We start from the raw sequence: 24,704 nt of genomic DNA on the forward strand, positions 1-24,704 counted from the left end.
ACAAACTAACAAACAAGCAAAAAGAAAACTAATAAAAACTCTATGCCTTAACTTTGTCTCCCCACTTCGTAACATTTTGTTGTTTCAATTTATATCTTCTTGTATTGACTCCGTTGAAAAGTTGTTGTAGTTATATTTTTTGATTACTTCATTGTTTAATCTTTCTACTTAGGATAAGAGTAAGTGGTACACACCACCATTACAGTGTTATAATATTCTGTGTTCTCCTGTGTACTTCCTATTACCAGTGAGTTTTGTACATTCAGGTAATTACTAATTGCTCATCAATGTCATTTTCTTTCTGATTTAAGTACTTCCTTTAGCATTCCTTATAGGACAGATCTGGTGTTGATGAAATCCCTCAGCTTTTGTTTATATGGGAAAGTTTTTATTTCTCCTTCATGCTTGAAGGATATTTTCTCCAAATATACAATTCTAGGGTAAAATATTTTTTTAATATCAGCACTTTAAATATGCCATGCCATTCTCTGCTGGCCTGTAATGCTTCCACTTAAAAGTCTTCTGCCAGACGTATTGGAGTCCCATTATATGTTACTTGTTTATTTTCTCTTAATGGTTTTTAGGATCCTTTCTTTCATCCATGCCCCTCTCTCCTGACCTGTAAGGTTTCCACTTAAAAGTCTTCTGCCAGATGTATTGGAGCTCCATTGTACGTTATTCATTTTCTCTTACTGCTTTGTAGGATCCCTTCTTTTATCCTTGACCATTGGGAGTTTCAGTATTAAATGCCTTGAGGTATTAAATGCCTGTGCTATTATTTGGACCCAACAAGTCTCAGAGGCTTACCAAAGCCCTTGATGTAGTACCTTCTTTGGAGAAATCTTTTGTGTTCTATAACCTTCCTGTGGTTAGATATTGATATTTTTCTCTAGGTTTAGGAAGTTTCTATTTCCCCTTTGCATAAACTTTCTATCCCTATCTCTTTCTCTACCTCCTTTTTAAGGACAATAACTCTTGATTCTCATTTTGAGGCTATTTTCTAGATCATGTAGGCATGTTTCATTTTTTTTTATTCTTTTTTTCTCCTCTGTGTATTTTCAAGTAGCTTGTCTTCAAGCTGACTATTTCTTCTGCTTCATCAATTCTGCTATTAAAGGACTCTAATGCATTCTTCAATATGCCTGCTGCATTTTTCAGCTCCAGAATTTGATTCTTTGTAATTATTTCAATCTCTGTTAGATTTATCTGATAGAATTATGAATTCCAACTCTGTGTTATCTTGTTTTTTTGTTTCCTCAACACAACTATTTTGAATTCTCTGTCTGAAAGTTCACATATTTCTATTTCTCCAGGATTGGTCTCTGGTGTCTTATTTAGTTCATTCAGTGAGGTCATGCTTTCCCGGATGGTGTTAATGCGAGTAGATGTTCTTCAGTGTCTGGGTATTAAAGAGTTAGGTATTTATTGCAGTCTTCACTGTTTGGGCTTATTTGTATCCATCCTACTTTGGAAGGCTTTCCGGATATTTGAAAAACCTTGGGTGTTGTGATCTAAGTTGTATTTGCTTTAGAGGGACCCAAAGCCCAGTAATGTTGAGGTTCTTGCAGACTCATAGAGGTACTGCGTTGATAGTCTTGGACAGGATCTGGGAAAATTATCTGTATTACCAGGCAGAGTCTTGTTCTCTTCCCTTACTTTCTCCCAAACACAGTCTCACTCTATTTTCTGACCCACATAAAGCTGGGAGAAGAGTGACACAAGCACTCCTGTGGCCATCAGCAGTATGGCTGTGCTGTATTAGACCTCAAGCCACCACAGCACAGAGTCTCACCTAAGGCCTGTTGTAACCTCTCCCTGGCTACTGCCTATGCTCGCTCAAGGTTTTAGGGCTCTACAATCAGCAGGAGGCAAAGCCAGTCAGGCCTGCATCCTTCCCTTCAGGGAAGTGAGGTCCCCCTTGCCCCAGGTGGGTCCAGAGGTGCTGTCTAGGAGTCAGAGACTAGAGGTCTAAAACCTTAGAAGTCTACCTGGTGTTCTATGGTACTGTGGCTGATCTGGCACTCAGACCACAAGATGCAGTTCTTCCCCCTCTTCCCTCCCATTTCCAAAGGCAGAGGAGCCTCGCCCTGTAGCCACCACCACCCCAGACCACAGGGAGTACTGCTAGACTACAACAATGTTTCCCTGAGGCTGAGGTGCTCTTAAGTCAGCTTGTGGTGAATGCTGCCTGGCCTGCACTCACATTTCAGGACAGTGACCCACAGCAGGTCCAGAAATGGCATGCAAGAGTCAGGTCCTGGATTGGGAGACCCTAAGAGCCCAAATCATGCTTTAACCCCGTGCCTGTGCTATTATTTGGACCCAGCAAAGTATCAAAGGCTTATCAAAGCTCTTGATGTAGTACCTGGGTATCACTCTGGATTATTCAGGGCCCAAGGGCTCTTTAGTTAGCCAGTGATGAATGCTGCCAGGACTGGGTCCTTTCATGAAAGCCAGTGTGTTCTCATCTGGCCCTGAGTTTGTCTCTTATAGAAACACTATTTGGGAGATAGGACATGGAAGAAGATCCTCACAACTCTAACAGTTGCCCTACCTTGCTGTGGCTGAGCTAGTATCCAAGTCCTCCCTACTCTTTCCTTTCCCCTCATCAATCAGAAGAAAGAAGTCTCTTTTGGAGCCACAAGCTGTGCAGGCTGGGGTTAGGGGAGGGCTGATGACAGCACTCCTTTGGCCACCCCAGCTGGTGTATCCTTATGTTACATTCCTCCCCACCCCACACCAGTCCACTGTCTCTTGGCCCAGTTCAGCACTAGGACTCTCCTAAGAGTTGCAGTCCCTATGGCCTAAACTTCCTTTCAAGTTTCCTGTGAGACACAGAGCACTTTGGTCCTCACTGGTGAGGTTTGCAGGCACTCAAGTTTGTACCGCTGGGATCAGTGATTTCTTTCTGGCTAGGGCTGGTTTAAGTGGTGCCTCTGTGGGTGGGTGTCAGCTAAATTAGGTCTTGTTTTCCTTTCTGCTCTAACAGGTCAGCACTGAGTTCACTGGCTCAAAATTGCTATTATCTCTCTCCCCCAGCTGCCAGAGAAGCTCTCTACACCATGTCATGGCTGCTGAGGTTGGCGGAGGTTTGGTGTTTTTCAGGAGTGTTTTTTTCTATCTCTTCAGTGACTCTTTCAGCAATACGAAGTTAAAACCACGTACTATGACTGTTTACCTGATTTTTGGTTCTCATGAAGATTGTGTGTGGGTGTGGGTGTGTGTATATATACATAGTTGTTAACTTGGTGTCCTTGCAGAGTTGGAGAGACAATTGGTGGAGCCTTCTATTCCACCATTTTGCTCCCCTCCCACACCTCTAGATTGTTTTATATAGCGTGGGCTTTCAAACATTTTGGTAGCACACATTATATGAAGTAATTTTTTACATATACGTATTTTAACAAAAACCAGTAAATAGTTTTGGTGTTTACTGAACATTATATTTTAATTAGCTTAAAATAAGTAATATCAGATTATAAACAAGTTTTAGAAACAAAGTTTCTTCTGACTTTTCAATTATATTTGATTAAACAGAAATATAATTTAAATTCCTATGAGAGTGCCAGCCATACACTTTAACAGAATCCTGAAGCCCTTGCATGGGCATGCACTATGCAGAGTGAGAGACCACAGTTCAAATCCTGCCACTGCCACTTACTCCCTGTGTGACCTTGTGCAAACCCCCGAATTTTCCTGAGCCTCAGTTTCCTGATCTACAAGCTTGTGAAAAGGATTGGACTTAAATCATGGGAATATTTTTTTTTGGTAAAATAAAATTCTTTATTATTATTATTATACTTTAAGTTTTAGGGTACATGTGCACAATGTGCAAGTTTGTTACATATGTATCCATGTGCCATGTTGGTGTGCTGCACCCATTAACTCGTCATTTAGCATTAGGTATATTTTGAGATAAATTGTAGATGCATTTTCATAGAGTGCCTTAACAATATCTCCCACCCCACAGATTCATCTATAATATGATTGTGAATCCTTCTCCATCAAGAGAGAGTGACTAATTCCTCTCATGTTGGATTTGGGTGACCTTATAGTTTGTTTGTAACCAATATACTGTGGCAGAAGTGAGAAATGTGTGACTTCCAAGACTATGTCAGAGTAGACCAGGTAGTGTCTGTCTGGCCTGATTCTTTCGAAATGTTCTCTGTGGAGAAAGCCTGCTGCCACAAGAGAGTGCAGACTGCTCTGAGATAGCCATACTGGAGAGGCTTCATATAGGGGTTCCAAAAACAGCTCCACCTGAGCTTACAGCCCACAGCCAAGACTGAATGCCAGCCACTTAAGTGAGCCATGTTGGCTTCTCAGCAAAGTTGAACCTCCTCATAACTACAACTACTAGCAACATTAGTAGCAACGTCTGATACAAGCACATTAGAGATTCCAAGTGATATCCATTTGGCCAAGCCTTACTCAAACTTCTGATCCACAAAATCAGAAGTGAGAGAAAATTATTGGTTTGTGCCATTATATTATGGGGTCATTTATTATGCAGTAATAATACCAAAAGATAAATTGAGATAGTTATGCATATGGTGATTTAAATGTTATTAGCATATTGCTGGTTGGGCAGTGAATGCTACTGATGAACTCTTAATCATTTATTCCATGGGGAGGAAGGTCTTCTAACATACCACAGTTGGACTTTTCAAGTCCTTTACTTTTTCTCCCATGGGAAGTGAAGAGGTATCTGACTGGTAACTATGAGGACACAAAAAATTAAATACACTTCCTAACCACTCCTTTTTTTCTTTTCAGAAAGGACCGCCCCAAAGGACCATGGGTTCACCATTGTCCCCTCAGTCAAGGTTATCTTAGCATGTCTTCTCACACGGGGGGGGCGGGTGGAGCTGTAAGTCTCATGCTACTTGGGACTGCGTTGAGTATGTTTACCTAATTATTGAGCTCAGTATAAGAGCATTCACTTGTCTATACATTTAAGTCACATGGTATTTTATCCCCATTTTTTTTTGTCTTATCTAGTGATTGAGAACTTAGACAAAAAAAAAAAGAATGTTGTTAATTGAGATCCTCCTCTTTGAAAAATCTAAAAGGATGAACATATTTGCTAAATACATTGCCATGTTGTTGGATGAAATTATTAGTTTTTACTACACAATATCTATGACATTTCACTATTTTTGACCTATATATTTTAGTTTCATCAAAACTTGACTGATATATGCATAATGGAAATTTAGTTTAGTTTAGTTTTGTTTTATACTTCCCAAGACTCCATCAGGTGTCAACTAATTGGTTAAGATCATTTTTCTGTTGAAAATATTAGCTGTTAAATTTCATCCTTACTTGAAGTTGTTTCCCAAAATATGGCTTGAAGACTAACAATATGACACCAACTGATGAGTTTATTTAATATGCATTCCTATGCCCTGGGCTACACATACTAAATCAACTTCAAGAAGTGGGAATCTAGAATCTGCACTTTGATAGTCTTCCCAAGTGATTCTTATGGAAAGTACAATCCCAAGCTACTTTCCATGATAGGAATAATACGATCTCATTAAAGTTCAATCAAACCTTAGGTGTTATACTTTACGGAGGCAACAAGATAAACTATGCTTCAAGTGTGACTTGACCATTCTCATATGTAGTTTCATTTTTAAGCTGTATTATGTGAGGCCATACTGTAAATTTGTAATATGACAAAGTAAAATTTGTAAATTTGTACCGTAAATTTGTAATATGGCAAGGTAAAAAGTAAAGTTTATTGGATATTTATAATATGATAAACATTGATATGCATTTGTAATGTTCTCATCTTCCTTATAACAAGAGGGTAAATATCAACATTTTAAAGATGAAAAAATTCATATTAAAAATTCATGTTAAAAAGAGTTCAAATAACACTGGTAATGTTATCTGGACTCTTTGAGCTCAATTTTGTCATGCTGAGGCATCATAAATGGCAGAGCTGAGATTCAAAACTAGATTTACTTTACTTCAAAGTTCAGCTCAACCATTTGATTTGTGAATTATGCTATTCAAGAAACTCGAAATATTAGGGGAAAAGAAGCGTACTGCAGTATAGAAAAATAAGTCGAGGATGTTAAAATATATTTGGAGAAATATAATAGAAATACAATGGACTTAATTTCTTTATTGACTGGATTAAACTTGTGCAGAAAAGCATATTTGAGTTTCTATAATTGTTTCTTGCAAAGAAACCAAGTGAGATTTTCTTAAAACAAGATGTGTTTTTTAATATACTCCATAGGAAACAAAAGCTTGAAGATTATTTTTCACAGTTACTACAGAAAAAATATCTGTGTGTAGTTTGGGGTGGCCTGGGGCATAGATCCAAGAATAAAATATAACAGCTTTCTTGTTACTTGATGACATTTTATTAATAAAATAACTGAGTATAATTTATCTTTCATTCTCTGCATAATATATAAGGTAACATTAATTAAATGCAGAGTAAAAACTATCTTTGAGATGATAACTTTTAAGAATTTTACAGTAAGCTGAAAAATAATTAGAAAACAGCATTAGAAATATGAAGGTATGATAAAGTCTAAGGGCATGAAAGGAAATACTTTTGAGTGATCTAATCTAAATAAATGTGCAAAATTGAAACAAAACAATCCTCTATAGTTTCAGATATCTGATTGTATTTTTTTAATTTCACATAAATTGAATTCTTTTCAGATTTGGCAACTGTGTCATAGTAACATACGTTATTTTCTGTTAAAAATATATTAAAGCAAACTATAACTTTTATCTGGGTTGCAGAAGATTATGACTGCCATTTACATTTTATAAATTTGATTTTCAACTTGAATATATAAAATAAGTATATCAAAATTGTACAACAATTATCAAATAATCTCTTAAAATGCCATTACGAGGAGAAAATGAGATAAAAAAGGGTAACATACATGATAACACAGTCTTTCAAAAGGAAAGTAATGAATTGACTAGGGAAATTACTTTTTTGGTGAATTTGTGGGTTTAGCATGTTGTTAAATATAACATGATGGGATGGACTGATGTGAAGTGTACTATGGACAAACATTTCTTTTTCTCTTTTTTTTAACTATCAAATCAAAGTTATATTGAGGTGTATGAATACTTTAGAAATTGGACTCTTTACTTAAATAAAGTTAATAATGAAAAAAGTTTAAAGGAGGTTTCTCTTTAACATTGAGTAGAGAAAAGCAATGTAATAGCCTAATTTTATAATCTTCACTTATGTGAAACTGCCAGTTCTATCATTTCAATATTTCACCATCTTTTCCTTTCTCTTTTGTTTGTATTTGAAGTTCATATGAATAGTTGTGAAATATAATAGTAATTAAAATCCATGAAGTATAGTGAAACATATAGCAATGTTTCATTAATTTCTAAGTAAGTTGAATGCATTCTGGTTAAAGGTCATCTCAATGCAGTAATTTGTTTGTACTTATTTCTCTACATTAGATTCTAAATTATATGAAAGCAGAACCCACACTTCTACTGCAGAAAGACAATTTCTAAAGGGTAAAGCATTGAATGACAGACAGACTTTTTTGAATTTAAATTCCTTTTTTGCTTTAGTTTCAATAAAACTTTATTTACCAAAACAGGCTGGAGGCCAAATTTGCCCTATGGACTGTAGTTTGTTGACACCTGTCTAAGTAGAAAACACATTAAATAAATTTGAAGTAAATCTTCTTTGCAAATCCCAACGCTCATCACTCACCTCAGTGTTTTCTAAATATACAATCATTTCTTTAATAAACTGAAATTGCTGAGGTTTAAATCAAATGTACTGGTTTGTAAATCTTTATTCCTGTTTTTAAAATGGCAATATTGTTTGTCCTAGCACTTTTCTCATGGTCAGTGAATTTGCAAAGGCCAGATACTCACACGGCAGGGGTTAAAATTGCAATAACATACTTTATAGATTCAACGTATAACAAAAGTCTAGTTAAGCAACGCTAGTAATACCAATAGCCTAAACGTTTGTGACTTAATAAAGAACATCTTTAAATATTTCACATTGATATTCCCCCTCCCGCCAAAGTTGTAAAGCTGACATTGTGTTAGTTACCTTTTTAAAAATCAAACCATTTATTTGATCCTACAAGTTACTAGGTAAATTGGAGACTAATTTGAGATTTAATGATATTGAAAATACTGACATTGCATGGTAATGGAAACCATTACATATTGAGATGCGGTTACCTTATCGCCTTCAGTGAACGTGAAGCCATCCACAGCTCTTTTCCAAGTGATTTCTGGAATAGGCTCCCCTTCCGCATCACATACGAGTGTGACTTGACCATTCTCATGTGTAGTTTCATTTTTAAGCTGTATTATGTGAGGCTGTACTGTAAAGAATATATATATTACTCAATCGGTATTGGAGGAAAATATTACTTCTCAGACAAAAGTCATGATGGGTATTTAAGTCTATTATAGTATAGTATGATATTATTAGCTTTGTAGAATTACAGTGGCCTGCTTTGCTTTACAGATGTGCCAGGACAGTTGAATAGTACAGGAAAAAAAATTTAGGAAGTAAAACTCATCTGTTATCATTATATAAAATAACGTGAGGTGGCTTAGAAACCAACATCCAAATTATAATTTGTTTCAAAATTTTGCCAATTTAAAAGCCATCTCATTATATTTATTTTCCTATCTTAAAGCCACAAAATCAAAATTTCTTCCTTTAAAGGCACATGTATATGGGTGCATATGTGTGCACATATATGTATATACACACACACATACACATGAATATATTTATACAGACACATGCACACACAATTGGTTTAATTGTCTCTTAAGCTTTAACAATTTCCCCAAAGAAGTAAATGATGATATATCCTGAAAATGTAGTAAGTAGAATCGTATAAAATTTTGAAACATTTATTAAGTAAATATATTTACATGTTACTTATATATATTATTCCACTTGATTTATTTTGACTTCAGTTTACTTAACAATATACTAGACAATATAACTAATTTTTAATCATAAATTGTATAAAAAGAAAAGCATTATGTCTAATTTTAATTATCTTAATATTAAAATATGTCCCCCCATAAACTTACATAGTTCCAGAGAGCTTTATTTTTTGAAATCTGTGTTATCTGTATTTCCTAAATTTTTGCTTGTTTAGATATAAAATGGATACAATCAAGTACTCATTATTTCAGTGAGTTACTTTTTATGTATTTTATACATTTAACCAAGAAACACAAATAAGTTGTTCTTAAGCTCAGAAAATAACATTCTTGGTATCAGAAAAACAGCATACAGAATTTTTAACAATTCACTCTTTATTTCATTAACTTTAATAGATTTAGTTATATTCCCACAATATGCATACAATTTTGTGTTAGGAGCAACAAAAGTTTGTTGAATGTTACTACACAAAAGGGATTATAACAATAATATAACGTAAAATTTTCATGTATTATTTTCTACTTGAAAGGATGAAAATATCAGAAGTCTAAAAAATCTCTTTTTTCTTTTTCACTGCAATCCTGATAAAAAGGATGTAACTACTATTTCAGATGAGTACATTGAGGCAGATTAAGACTATCTATCCTTTGGAATAATCTCACACAATACTACTTCTAATATGATTATTTTTATACTGAGTCATACTTATTTAATTTTGTAGGTTTTATAGAAAAAACATTTTCAAGTGGGGAACACTGCTAGAACAAGTTAGGGACTTTCTATAATTTCTAAAAATGTTAAGTATATTTACTCTTCCCTCACGTGAACAATCTTCTCCAGGCTCTTAGCTTGGCCTACTTCTGATCCTTAGATTTTTGTGTAAACCTCACCTAAACACATCATCCTTCTAAGTAACTTTCCAATACTATGCTATCCAAAACAATACTTCTCTTTATTCAATGCTACCTGATTTATCCAGTTTCACTCTAAAAACATCTCTACTTTTAAAATTGTATTTTTTTATTTTAATAAATTTTGGTATAGCTGTTTATTCTCCTTGTCACTCCACTCGAATATAAGCTTTATAAACATCTCTCTAGCTCAGAAAATGTTTCCAGCAGTGACTACAGGGCCAGTCCACAGAGGGCGTGTCCACGCAGGGATTATCATTCATCTCATGGTCAGTGTAAGGGGCACTCTGCACCTGTCAACTGCAAACACTGGTCCTTCTTATTTTAACAGATTTTTCCTTCCTTCCTTTTCCCTCTTTTTGTTGTGAAAGCATTTCAATAACAGTGGTTTTAAAGTTGGAGAAAACATATTAAATGTTAATAGGGCATATATTTTTTAGTGTTACACTATTTAAAGGGAAAACTTCTATTAGAAGCACCCACTGCCATCACTGTCTTTCTTCTTGTAAACACAATTGAAGCTACATCATTATGTTTTTGTAAAGTACTGGTTTTCTATGCTCTATGAGTTACCCAAATAAGATAATATGGCTCTTGGTAAATATGGAAGATATTTATCTTATATTTTCATTTAGTTAAATGAAAGCGAATATTTAAGTATAGTTATATGTCAATGTTTTTATACTGTAGCCTTAAAAATGTGCCCTTTTGAAATATATCGTAAGTAAAACTGATCCTAACGTGTCATTTAGAGACTTACAGAGATCCACCCTTACAGATACAGATGACAAACCCCACTAGATGCAATTTAAATTAATTTTTTCCAGCTTCTGTAAGCATATCAATGACTTACAAAAATTTGCATGTGTAATTTTATGTTATTCTTCAAATAATTCTATCTGGTAGTTGAAATTTAAAAACATATTACAGAGAAGAGGAAACGGATTTAATATGGAAAGTTTAAATAGTTCAAATGATTAGAGTAGAATTTGACTCTGATCTTCCAATAGACACAACAGTTTTAACCACTGTGCTATAATACTTACCAAAGACTTGGAGGAAAGCTTGCTTTTCATCTTCTCCTGCCTTATTTGTGGCCCTGCAGACATAAGGACCACCATCACTATTGATTATGTTCCTGACAGTGAGTTCTGTATTGCTCCCTTTCAATATGTACTTTTCATTTTCTTCAATGAGCTTGCCATTCCTAAAGAAGAAAAGAGAGGTTCATCCTCACAAATCTGACTTCATAATTTAGGAGATTATAATCAACTTTTTCATCTACAGGCACTGATGACTATATGGCTATCATCATTGAAAGACAAGGTTATACTCCAATCAAAAGTATATTTTTAGTAGCCTCAGAACTTAATTAATAAACAATAAAATTATACTTGAAATTTTTTTTGAATGTAGACACAAGAATAACATTTGAGCTATGTCAAAATCTTGACAGTTACCAGGCGAAAAGCATATCAGTTCAATTTGTACTTTGATTATTGGCAAAAAAAAAAACATCTTGTTTGCTGTTTTAAATACCATACACAGTTAAATGTTGGTGAGACAATACATATTTACTATATATATTTATTTACTCCATTCCTGGGACACATTTAAAATAATTTATGTAGAAAATTTCTTCAAAGAAGCTTCAAAGTAAATACAATGTAAACACATCATAAATGTATATTACATGTAAGTACTGCCAATAAAATAGTAAGATGAGAGAATTACATGAAAACACAATTAATTTAGAAACTATTTTGAATATGATAATTTTATTCTTTAATGAGGAAAATAAATTGTTTTCCTGTTTCCTCTTAGTCCCAAATAATTATCAATATTTTTAAGGTTTTTTTTCTCTACCGAAATACATCTCATTCTGCTCCATTCTCGTCTATGTTGTCCTTTAAAACCATGGCTTTCAAACATTTTTACTATAATCTACAGTAAGAAATATTTTCAATATATTAAATCTGAAATATTTCTATGATTTCCCTCAGTATTTGTGAAATCGTTTTATATTGTGTATTCTCCTCAGTTTCATTTTATTCATCTTTTTTCCTCTTTTCTCTTCTTTGCATCCCCTCCTGTATTTTTCTTATAATAGTATTTTGGATGACTGAATAGATTTTAAAACCATTAATGGAAAGTTCTGGAATTTGTCCATTGGGGTGGAGAGATTTGCCTGTCCATACAAGTTTAAATTAAAAAAAAACTCTATAAATATTATTAAAACTATTTTCTAAAATAAAATCAAACATTTCTCTGATACACTAAACAGTTCCTTCCAGTGAATTCTGGTTCTACTTTCCAGAAACCACTAACACATATATGAACATAATCTTTATATGTCTATGCTCAATAGAATTTATTGTTCCAGTTTCTTATGACATCTCTAAATGTACCATGAAGTACACAACATTTCTTAAGAGGAGTGGAAGATTGCAAACTTAGGATTCATAAAATAATAACAAATGGGTCAGGTGTGGTGGCTCACGCCTGTAATCCCAGCACCTTGGGAGGCAGAGGCGTGTGGATCACTTGAGGTTAGGAGTTCGAGACCAGCCTGGCCAACATAGTGAAACTCCATCTCTACTAAAAATACAAAGATTAGCCAGGCGTGGTAGCAGGCACCTGTAATCCCAGCTACTCTGGAGGGATGCTGAGGCAGGTTGCAGTGAGCTGAGATCACACCACTACACTCCATCCTGGGCCACAGAGTGAGACTGAGTCCGGAAAAGAAAAATAATAATAATAATAAATGCATATATGGTATCGTTTATATATATTTTTGATATTATTACTAATGCAATCTTTACAACAGGTATAAAAATGACATTTCAGAGTTTTTGTCTAGAATTTAATATGTAGATAGGGCTTTCATCATAATTAGTGATACAATATATTTCTCAATATCTTCAATGAAAATTATTCATTTGTTTCCTAATAATAATAATAATAATAATAATAGCACAGTAGAGGTTTCAGCACTCACAATTAGCCCATAAATGTGCATTTTCCCTCTGCTTACTCATTCAAAATCAGAGAGCTACAGTATATGTATATCTCTACTCCTCAATTCACAAATAAAAAGACAGGCTCACCCATTAATAAAAGCAGCGGGTTAATTAAGTTCCAATGTTCTTTCTAACAAAGAGGGATATCTCCTTACTTCATATAAAACATTGTGCTAAATGTTTTTGATGTATAGCAAATTAGTTGCCACACATCATGAGGAATCTATAATCTGGTTGGCATTAATAGAGGTTAATGCAGATTCCATTAGTGGACTTACAACTTTTTTGAGCGGGAGGTGATCTGTTATAACGGGAGATATGACAAGGAAGATGGTTGTACTACTCTGGGAATTTTCATGAGAAAATAAAAATCCTTGATTTGGCCTTTGAAGTAGAGGGGCAAAACTTGAACATATTTAGAGAATATAAATGTGTACAGATTACATTCACTTTAAATGCTCAATAGGAAATATAATTAAGCCATTATAAACAAGGGAATATTACTAATACCTTATTAGTCCCTCCCAATAAATACCTTATTACTCCCTCCCAATAAAGTCAGATAGAAATGCTCCTATTGCTATTCACAATCCATGTCTGTGAAATGTCAATGTCTAAAAATCACTCCAAGTGATTCTGACACATGCATTAAGCCCATTCTTTGAAACTCAAACCACTTCTCTAAGCGCCCCCTTTTTCAGGTACAAAAATACATGGGTCGGGATTACAGAATTAATGTAAACACTAAAGAATTGAATGATAATTTCATTTTGAACAATACTGTAGTACCATAAACTATATGCTCCCAGTTTAAACAACAAAAACACTGGCTATACATATAAAACAATAGTTTTCAAACATTAGCCAACTGGTTGCATATGACAGTGTCATATGAGTACCTCCATCGCTGACTGCCTGAAGAGAGTTTTCAGGCTGCAGCTGAGGGAGGGAGAGAACACGAACAGAGTCAGGCAATGTATCTGGGTTGGAAGACAGTGTGCAGTTGCGGGAGGTCAAAGCGACTAGAAGGTGCAGGTTAGATAACGTGAGAGAACAGAGCTCCACAAGCAACAGAGCTATAGATATCTGCAGAGGGTTCCCAACAAATCTTTAACTGACTATTGATCAATGAGTGTATAGCAGTAAGGCCTTCTGAGATGAGGAAAAGAACCATTAGAAAATATAAAGTACAATAATTCCAGAAGCTCACATAGCACCAGGAATAATCTGCAACTCAACCATCCAGAGTAAAAAGATATCCTAAAACACAGGACTTAAGTCACGTCCTTAGAATAACATTGCATCAGTAATGGAACCAGATTAACCCTAGACTGAAGGTGGTTTGGATCCACCTAAAAGAGTCTAAATGGAAGCTCTCTCTCAAATAAAACTTTTTCCAAGTCACTTAACTGCATCTATAAAACAAAGTAAAATAATACAAAAATATTCAGCACCCCAAAACACAAAATTCTGAATGTCTGGAACCCAATTAAAAATTCTTGGCTGGGTGTGGTGGCTCACACCTGTAATCCTATCACTTTGGGAGGCCGAGGCGGGCAGGGCAGATCACAAGGTCAGGAGTTACAGACCAGCCTGGCCAATATGGTGAATCCAGTTTCTACAAAAAGTACAAAATAATTAGCTGGGTGTGGTGGTGGGCGCCTGTAGTCGCAGCAACTTGGGAGATTGAAGCAAGAGAATCACTTGAATCTGGGAGATGGAGGTTGCAGTGAGCCAAGATCACACCACTGCACTCCAGCCTGGACGACAGGGCTAGACTTTGTCTCAAAAATAAATAAATAAATAAAAATTCCCAGGATACGGCCAGGTGCGGCGACTCACACCTGTAATCCCAGCACTCTGGGATGCCAAGGCAGGTGGATCATCTGAGGTCAGGAGTTCAAGACCAGCCTGGCTAACATAGCAAAACCCCATCTCTACTAAAAATCCAAAAATTAGCCATGTGGTGGCAGGTGCCTGTGTTCCCAGCTACTCGAAGGCTGAGGCAGGAGAATTGCCTGAACCAGAGAGGTAGAGGTTGCAGTGGGTCAAGATCGCACCACTGCACTCTCCAGCCTGGGCGACGGAGCGAGATTATGTCTCAAAATATATATATATATATATATATCTCCAGGATAGTAAATAAACATGAAAATATGACCCAGAGGAAGGAGAAAAATCGCCAGGCACAGTGGCTCATGCCTGTATCCCCAGCACTTTGGGAGGCCAAGGCAGGAGGATTTCTTGAAGCCAGGATTTGAAGATCAACCCTGGCAACACACTGAAACCACTTCTCTAAATAGTAATAAAAAGTTAATTGGGCATTGTGGCACATGTCTATAGTCCCAGCTACTGGGGATGCTGAAACAGGAAGATCACTTGAGCCCGAGAGTTGGAGGTTGCGGTGAGTGCCACTGCACTCCTGCCCAGGTGGCAGAGCCAGAATCTGTCTCCAAAAAATAAATAAAACAAGAGGGAGAAAAATCAATCAGTTACAAAATATAGGTATGATACAGAGGGTAGGTGAGTAGACGCCTATTAAAACAACTATTAGAAATATATTCCAATATTTTCAAGGAAGTAAAACATAAGAATGGTAAGAGAGGCATGGAGGACATACAAAACATCTCCTTGAAACTCTCAGAGAATAAAAATAAAATGATGAAAAATACTCTGATGGGATTAAAAACATTAGATATTACAGTAGAAAAGATTAGTAAACTTGACATAGTTACCTAACTTAGTTCACTTGAAGACATAACAAAATGAAAAACAGAAAAAGACTGAAACAAAGTTCTATATGGTATCATTTTTTCCATCCTTAAACAAAACTCTTAAATAATAATTTTCATAGTATTGATCTATGTGAATAAATGTTTAAACACATAATACTAGAGCTTCAAAAAATATGAAGCAAAACAGAGAGAACTGAATATAAAAATAGACACATTTAAAAATAAAGTTGGAGAAGAATTGTTACAAAAAAATATAGAAGACTTCACCAATACTATCAAGGGAGTTGATCTATTTAATATTAGGGATTTCTCCATACAATAATAGTGGAATATACATACTATAATTTAAGACTCAATAAAGTTAAATAAATTGAAACCATTAAAAAGTCTATTTCCTGATAAGTATAGAATTTAGTTAAAAATCAACAGCAGTAATATTTATGAAATATACCCAAATACCTAGACACAAATCAGCATACTTCTAAATGAATAGTATTAAAAATGACATGAGAATTAAAAAAAAATTTAACCCCCCCCAAAGTGGAAATATGACATATCAAAATTAGCAGGGTGCAATTATACCCATATTTAGAGAGGAAAAACAGATGCTTATATCAGAAAGAATAAATGATTAGAATCAACGACATGAGTCCACCTTAAGCAATGAAAAATGGAAGAGAAAATTAAAGACAAAGTAAACAGTAGGAAAATAATAATAAAAATAAAACCAGAAATTAATGAAATAGAGAATAGGAAACAAAGAAGAAATAATTGACGCCAAAAGCAGATTCACTGAAATTAGTATGTGCATAAACCTAAATCTAGAATAATCAGAATAAAAAAGACAGTAGAACAAACAACCAGTTATGAGGTTATCAAGATGAGAGAGGGAAGAATACTACAGAAAACATGCAAATTGAAGTATAACAAAGGAATACTATGAATGACTTAATGCCAGTAAATGTCATTTAAAATAAATGGACAAATTCCTGGAATTGCATAAATCATCTAAGCTCACTAAAGAAAATTACCTGAATAGCCCTATTTCTATGAAAAATATTATTGAATTTGTACTTAAATGTGAACTTAAGAAAAATTATGAGACAGATGGTTTCGCTGGGAATTTTTCCAGAGATTTAAGTAAGAAATAATAAACATTATATAAAAGTTATATTGGAAAACAGAAGAGGAAGGCCGGGCGCGGTGGCTCACTCCTGTAATCCCAGCACTTTGGGAGGCCAAGGCGGGCGGATCACGAGGTCAGGAGATCGAGACCATCCTGGCTAACACGGTGAAACCCCGTCTCTACTAAAAAATACAAAAAATTAGCCGGGAGAGGTGGCGGGCGCCTGTAGTCCCAGCTACGCGGGAGGCTGAGGCAGGAGAATGGCGTGAACCCCGTGGGGCGGAGCCTGCAGTGAGCCGAGATCGAGCCACTACACTCCAGCCTGGGTGAAAGAGCGAGACTCCTTCTCAAAAAAAAAAGAAAGAAAAGAAAAAGAAAAGAAAACAGAAGAAGAAGAAATACTTCACTACTCATTCTATGAGACTAGTAATGCCCTGACCCCTAACAAGTCAAGAACAAGAAAATGATGGAACAATATAACGATGAATATAAAAAATTCTTAACAAATTATTGACACATTGATTCCAGCAATGCATAAAAAGGATAATGCAGTCATGCACTGCCTAACCACAGAGGTATGTTCTAAGAAATATGTCCTTAGTCAATTTTCTAGCTCTGTTTACATCATAGAGTATACTTACACAAACCAAGGTGGTATATAGCCTATTACACACCGAAACTATATGGTATGGCCTATTTCTCCTAGGCTGCAAGCTTGTATGGCATGTTACTATACTGAATACTGGAAGCGATTGTAACATAATAGTAAATATCTGTGTATCTAAACATATCAAAACATAGAAAAGGTACAGTAAAAAATACGGTATAAAAGTTTTTTTGCTAGGCGCGGTGGCTCACACCTGTAATCCCAGCACTTTGGGAGGCCGAGGCGGGCTAATCACAAGGAGTGTGAGACCAGCCTCACCAACATGGTGAAACTCGTCTTTACTAAAAATGCAAAAATTAGCCGGGCATGGTGGCACGCACCTGTAGTCCCAGCTACTCAGGAGGCTGAGGCAGGAGAATCACTTGAATCCAGGAGGCAGAAGTTGCAGTGAGCCAAGATTGCACCACTGCACTCCAGCCTGGGTGACAGAGTGAGACTCTGTCTCCAAAAAAAAAATTAATGCTATACATATGTAGGACATTTGCTGTTGTAAATGGAGCTTCCAGGACTAGAAGTTCTGGGTGACTCAGTGAGTAAGTGGTGAGTGACTGTGAAGGCCTGGGACATTACTGTATAGTACTCTAGACTTTATAAACACTGTATACTTAAGCGACACTAAACATTTTCTTTCTTCAATAATAAATTCACCTTAGCTTTTTTTACTTTACATACTCTTAAAAATTTTAAACTTTTGACTCTTTTTAAATAACAGCTTAAAGTACAAACACATTGTATAGCTGTACAAAATATTTTCTTTATTGTTTATTTTATAAGGATATATATTTTTTCTTGTTTAAGTTTTTATCACTAATTTTTTTTTTAAAAAGGAAGACACCCACATTAGCCTCGGCCCATTCAGGGTCAGGATCATCAATATCAATGTCTTCCACCTCCACATCTCATCCCACTACAAGGTCTTCTGGGGCAATAACAGGCATGGAGCTGTCATCTCCTAGGATAACAATCCTTTCTTCTGGAATATTACCTAAAGAAACTGCCTGAGGCTGTTTTACAGTTAACTTCTCTCTTTTATAAGTAGAAGGAGTACACTCTAAAATAATGATTAAAAGTACACTATAGTAAATATATAAACCAGTAACACATTTATCAAGTATTATGTAGTGTACAAAATATGTGTATGCTTTCATATATAGGTTCGTTTACACCAGCGTAACCACCAACTCATGAGTAATATGTTGAGCTATGATTTTATGATGGCTGTGATGTCAATAGACAATAGGACATTTTCAGCTCCATTATAATCTTATGGAACCACCATCACATATGAGGTGTGTCATTGATAGGTCATTATGCTGGGCATGCCTGTATATCATGATTAAGTGGGGTTTAAATGGAACATTTTAAAATAAATTAAATTTATGAAATTAACGGGCTAACAATAAAAATCCATATTGTATTCTCAATATAGAAGCACTGTTTGAATGAAAATGAAGGGAGGAACGTTTAGAGTCATTGCTTTTATTCCCTCTTTGATTTACATGTCACTAAGTGTTTTTGATTCTCTTTGTGAACATGTTTTATAATTCCCCTACTATGGTCTTTAATTATCTTCCTTATTGATATTATGAACTAAATTGTGTTTCCCTAACCCTCAAATTCATATGTTGGTGTCCTCACCCCCAGAATGACTGTATTTGAAAATAAGGCCTCCATGGAGGACATTAAGTTTAAATGAGGGTATAAGAGTGAGGCCTTAATCCCATAAAACTGGTGGTTTTTGCTTGGTTGGCTGAAGTTTTAGTAACTGTATTGAGTGGTGAAACCATCACCACAAGAGATCTCTTATACCCATTCACAGTTAATCTCTATTCTCATATCCAGTCCCAGGCAACCACTTATCTACTTTCGGTTTCTATAAATTATACTCATGTAACAAACCTGCTAATCTAAGATAAAAGTTGAAATTATTAAAAACAAACAAAGAAGGATTGGTGTTTCTGAAAGAGGAGGAAGATAACCAGAACTCTCTCTCTCCATGAGTTTGTACACAGAGGGAAGGCCACCCTGCTGGTACCTTGATCTTAAACATCTAGCGTCCAGAAATATGGGAAAAGAAATTCTTTTTTTTTTTTTTTTTGAGACAGAGCTGGAGTGCAGTGGCGCGAACTTGGCTCACTGCAACCTCCACCTCCCGGGTTCAAGCTATTCTCCTGCTTCAGCCTCCAGAGTAGCTGGGACTATAGGTGCGCACCACCACACATGGGGTTTCACCATGTTGGCGGTGGCTCATGCCTGTAATCCCAGCACTTTGGGAGGCAAAGGCAGGCGGTTCACGAGGTCAAGAGATCAAGGAATTCCTATTGTGTGAACTACCCAGTGGGTGGTATTTGGTTTTGGCAGCCCAAGCTGACTAGTACAACTGACTTCACTTATCTTGCTTGGAAATATTAGGAAATATTATCTCTATGAAACAGTCTGGACATTTCTCTCAGGGCTGCTACCCTACATTTTCTGATACTTTCAGGAATTTTTTCTTTTCCTTAAACATGACATGTCTATATCTACAGATAAAAGGTCAGAATTTCCCTCTAACACAAATTTTACCTTCGTTGATGTTACAACCACACATTCTCATCCTCCCAGTATATATTTTATATCCAGAGACTAGAACAATTATTTAGGTTTTCAATAAATTATTATTATTTCATTCTAGCCAAAGGATGAAACTAATACCATATGAAGATATGGAGAAGAAAAAATATAGATTTAAATTACTCATTATGTTATTCTTTGAATCTGATTTATACTAGTCTATAAAATAATATTTCTAATTAAATATAAGAAAACAATTTTGAAGGAATGTAAAAGTTTAAGAAAAAAAAATCTCCGCAGAAAAGAAGTCTCTCTGAAAAACCAAGCCAGCTAACACTTCCCATCTGCTGGAGGATCTTGGTATTCTGGTGAGAAGTAATTGGTAAGCTGTTATTTGAAAGGGTTGTGCTGTAGACAACTAAACTGACCAAACTAAAAGCATCTAGTCTCACAATTACTATTCTGACTTGATGGTAAGTGTTCTAATATTATCCTAAAGATGGGACTAATGAGGAATCTGCATAACTTAACATCAACGTAAATAGGTGGGGAATCTGAAATTACTGTCAAACTTGGAATCGTTGTGATCAAGTAATCTCAGAAGTAAAGGAAATTTTCTTCTTAAATCTGGTGTCATATTTTTCAAGGGCATATGTTCTAACACTGTAACAATCACACACCCAGTTTCCATGTATTTCTGCCTCAGAAATGATGAAGTGCATGTCAGTATGAAATCACAGGATAAAGATACATGTTCCTTTCTTGCTCTTGAATGCAGGAAGACTTCTAGCCCCTTTACACAGAACAGTTTACATTTATAGCATTCCTTAATAAATGACTGGAAAATTATTTCAAAACAAGGCTTATTCACCTGTACTTTCCTACCAGCTACTATTCCCACTATTGGTTTGTGGAATCCTCAATTACATTAGCTAAGATCAGCATAAGCTTGAAGTTTAGGATGTTTTTCCCACTACATACCAAAGTGGAACATGAGTATCTCAAGCTCATGTTTGCTGTTCAATTTCCTACTCATACTATTTTTGTGCTTTACTTTCTTTATCTGTTAAATAAATGCTGTTCAAATAAGAAAAAAGAAATCTCTTTGGAAATACAAAATCATAGGAAAAAAGATTGTAGAACAGTATTTTTTCATTGGAATGAATGATTCAGTAGCTTTTCTGTGATACAACTAGGTCTGATATAGACTTTTAAGGATCCACACTAGTAAATCAGCAGGGACTGAGACAGGTGATGATTATCTGGGGTGAATATATTAATATTCGAGGTGTAATCCTACTAAAAAATACCAACAGTTTGTCCCAAGAAAATTAGTGTCTGAAAAGAATATCTAAACACATAATATTTGAAGAAACATCTCATTTATTGTTACATCCTATATTAAAATGATAAGCAGTATAAACAAAGGGTTGAAAGTTGAAGGTAATATCAGTACATGCTCAAGCAAAAAAGAATAAAAGTTAGTTTGGGATTTCAATTATTGTCCTTCAAAGAACTTTTAAAACAATAACCTAATCCTTAGTAGGGACACTTTTGCACTTCTGATGTATATTTTACTAATCTTTTAAAATTATTTTTCACTATATGTTTTATGAAGTGATTCTGTAAATACTTGTACCTAATGCTTTTGTAGTAACCTGCATTACTAATGCATATTTACAAGATGGTCCAGTTTTAAAGTTCATTGTCTCCAATTTAGTAGTTTGAGACACAATCTAAAAGAATGGAATATTTTAAAAATATTCTTGATCTTAATAAAAATCAAATAGTATTTTAAAATTCTAAAAAAAGTAAACTCTCAAATTATAGATTTAGAATACAGAGTTTATTCATTTGATGAGGTAATTTTTAAAAATTACACATTAAATTCATGGAATTTTAATGCTATAAATCAGTTTTTTATAATACAATATTTTGTGTATAATACAAATATACACAATTATATTCTAATAAAATATGATATTGTATACATATGACAGTGGTGTCAATAACACTAGAATATCTATTTCAAGATACATTGTAGTGATAATAAAATGTTTGAATAAGTCACAGGTGCTCCTGGTCCCATTTTTCCAAAAGTCTGCTTTTACAGACAGAATAAGTATAATGGGTACAGCTTTTGACTCAGAATATTAGAGCGGGATCACACTGTTGATCTCTTTAGCAGTTTAATCTAACCACCTTAAGCTCCAAAGATAGCACTAGGATTTTTTCTGAATGAAACTAAAATGCAATGGTTTGCTTTTTACCAAAATGATTAAGATCCCAATACTGTTCCATAAGCCTGATAATGGACACAAGCTAGAAGGAGGGGGGTGCATAACCTACCTGAACCAGGAGATGGCAGGTTCTGGAGAGCCTGAGGCCCTGCAGGAAAACGTCATTTCTTCTCCTCTCTCTGCTGTGGCATTAAAAGATTTCTGAGGCATTGAGATTGCTGGCGGCACTGAAGGAGAGATGAATATAGAATAAATAGAGATGAAAACACCTTCACTAACATCATTTAGAGGATTTTTGCCACATTTTAAGCTTTCAAATATCATCCTTCACATCTCCATTTATATTAATGAAACTGATTTGGTTTCGTAGTAAAATAAGTTTACCACTGATCTGGGTTCTTTTTTAATTTTATTTTATTTTTATTATACTTTAAGTTCTAGGGTACATGTGCACAACGTGCAGGTTTGTTACATATGTCCAAATGTCCATCAATGATCTGCGTTCTAATGTGCAATAATTATATCAATTCATTGTAAAGCTATTTCACTACTAAATTTATTAAACAATAAAGTATATATTTTAGCAAACATATATACTTTTAGGAATTATGTCTCAGAAAAAGACAATACCACCCTAACTTATATCAATATGGAGATCTACTTTGAGCATAAGTGGATTTCCTATTTGGGTTCTCATTGGTCTGTGTAATGCCATAAGCAGTAAATCGCTGCTTCAAAACAGGGCTTTCAAATTAGGTGTCAAACCATAATGTTCTTTCTGATTAACTACACTTAATTTCTTCAAGCAGCTATAGAACATTTTATGAAGAGAAACTGCATAAGCCATACAGAGAATGGAAATAGATTTTCATGAACTGTTCAATTTTAAAATTAAGCATCTCCAATTTCTAACTAATTACATTGCAAAAACTGTATATGCTGCACATTTGGAACATGTTGAAACTGTTACTGAAATGCACTGTTTGCAATAAACAAATCACTAGCATCCACAATAGAAGCTAAATTTCAAAGTAGAGGATAAATTGTGACTCAATGCATACTTTCATAATTTTAAGCTGAATATCATAAAGTAATATTCATAAAATTAAGTATATTAATTTTTTTACATACACTAAACAATACCAGACATGCATTTACAAGTGTGATTATACTCAAATATCTCTACAATAGCATTCAGGTCAGCATTGATGCCACATTCCCTCCATTGATGGTAGAGATAAAAACTGTTATGTAACTTAGTAATTAAACACAATAAATCAAGTTTCTGCCTTTATGAATTTAGATAACAAGAAACATAATCTGACATGTTGTCTCTAAAGTGACATAATAATTACCAGTATTAGAAAAGATAGAACTTTTTCAGACATTAACTCTGAATTTTAAGTACATTGTCATTTGACTATCTGTACCCTGTTTTTCTTCCTTTGTAATTATGGAAAATAACATTTTAAACAAAATGCATATTTTACCTATCATTATTTATACATTTAGTTGCAAGAGCAGTATTACTCTTTTTATTACAGTGAAGGTTTTTAATTCCTTAGAGAATTACAATGAAATGAATTCTTTCATGGATTTGTATTCTGTATGTGTTGAGTAGTCAACACTTCCTGGAAAGTTTCTATTTTATTCTTTACCTGGAAGGAACATGGGGATGTATAGTGAAGTAATTCTATTAACTCCCACTAACATGGACGTCGTGGTCTACCTTCAAGTTATAATTCTCCTGACTGGCTGCTTAGGCAACAGAGATACCACTAATTTGACAGACTGATTTACCTTTTATGAATAATGGCATTCAGCAATTTCATATGTTTTCTGAGTCTTCCAAGTCTTTGCTCAACCCTCAAATATTTCTCAGAAGATAAAGATGATACTAACCATGAAATGCCTATTCATGTCACAGCTTGTTTGGTTCAGATTAACCGGCACCCACTAATTCCTTCAAATTTATTTGGGCCAAGGAAAACTAACTCCACTCAAGCACAGCCAGGAAGTATACTCATTTGTAATTCAATTCCAATTCTGTTTTAAATATAAAGCAACAAATAAAGGCACACATAGATTTTTCACCTAGCAGAGGACTGCTAACCTTAAGACTCACAACCCTTTTTTTCTCTTTATTTGTTTTTACGTTTTCTTTTTTTGGATTCAGGGGACATATGGGCAGGTTTGTTAACTGGGTATATTGCATGATTCTGAGGTTTGGGGTAAAGGTGGTCCTGTCATCCAGATAGTTAGCATGATACCCAATAGGTAGTTTTTCAGACCATCCCACCTGCCTCTTTCCCCTCTCTAGTAGTCCTCAGTGTCTACTGCTTCCATCTTTATGTGCATGGGTATTCAATGTGAGAATATGCAGTATTTGGTTTTCTGTTCCTGTTCCTGTGTGAATTTGCTTAGGATTATGGCCTACAGTTGCATCCATGTTGCAGCAAAGGACATGATTTCATGGTTTTTTGTTTTTTTTTTTTTGCAGTGTAGTATTCCATGGTG

The 24,704-nt window shown here is 34.9% G+C and overlaps 1 protein-coding gene across 8 annotated transcripts in view; it reads right to left on the minus strand.

The window, feature by feature from the left end:
• The window catches only part of NCAM2 (neural cell adhesion molecule 2), a 567,512-nt gene that overhangs the window by 193,388 nt on the left and 349,420 nt on the right, over positions 1-24,704 (minus strand). For all 8 annotated transcript variants that reach the window (XM_055279341.2, XM_055279340.2, XM_063640653.1 and 5 more), the window contains 3 exons: positions 22,297-22,414; positions 10,893-11,053; positions 8,206-8,351 (listed from right to left, as the gene is read on the minus strand). In XM_055279341.2, the coding sequence (XP_055135316.2) occupies positions 8,206-8,351; positions 10,893-11,053; positions 22,297-22,414 (425 nt within the window). The remainder of the gene's footprint in view (positions 1-8,205; positions 8,352-10,892; positions 11,054-22,296; positions 22,415-24,704) is intronic.

This window comes from Symphalangus syndactylus, chromosome 5, assembly GCF_028878055.3.
Source record: "Symphalangus syndactylus isolate Jambi chromosome 5, NHGRI_mSymSyn1-v2.1_pri, whole genome shotgun sequence".
In the NCBI taxonomy this organism is placed as follows: Eukaryota; Metazoa; Chordata; class Mammalia; order Primates; family Hylobatidae; genus Symphalangus; species Symphalangus syndactylus.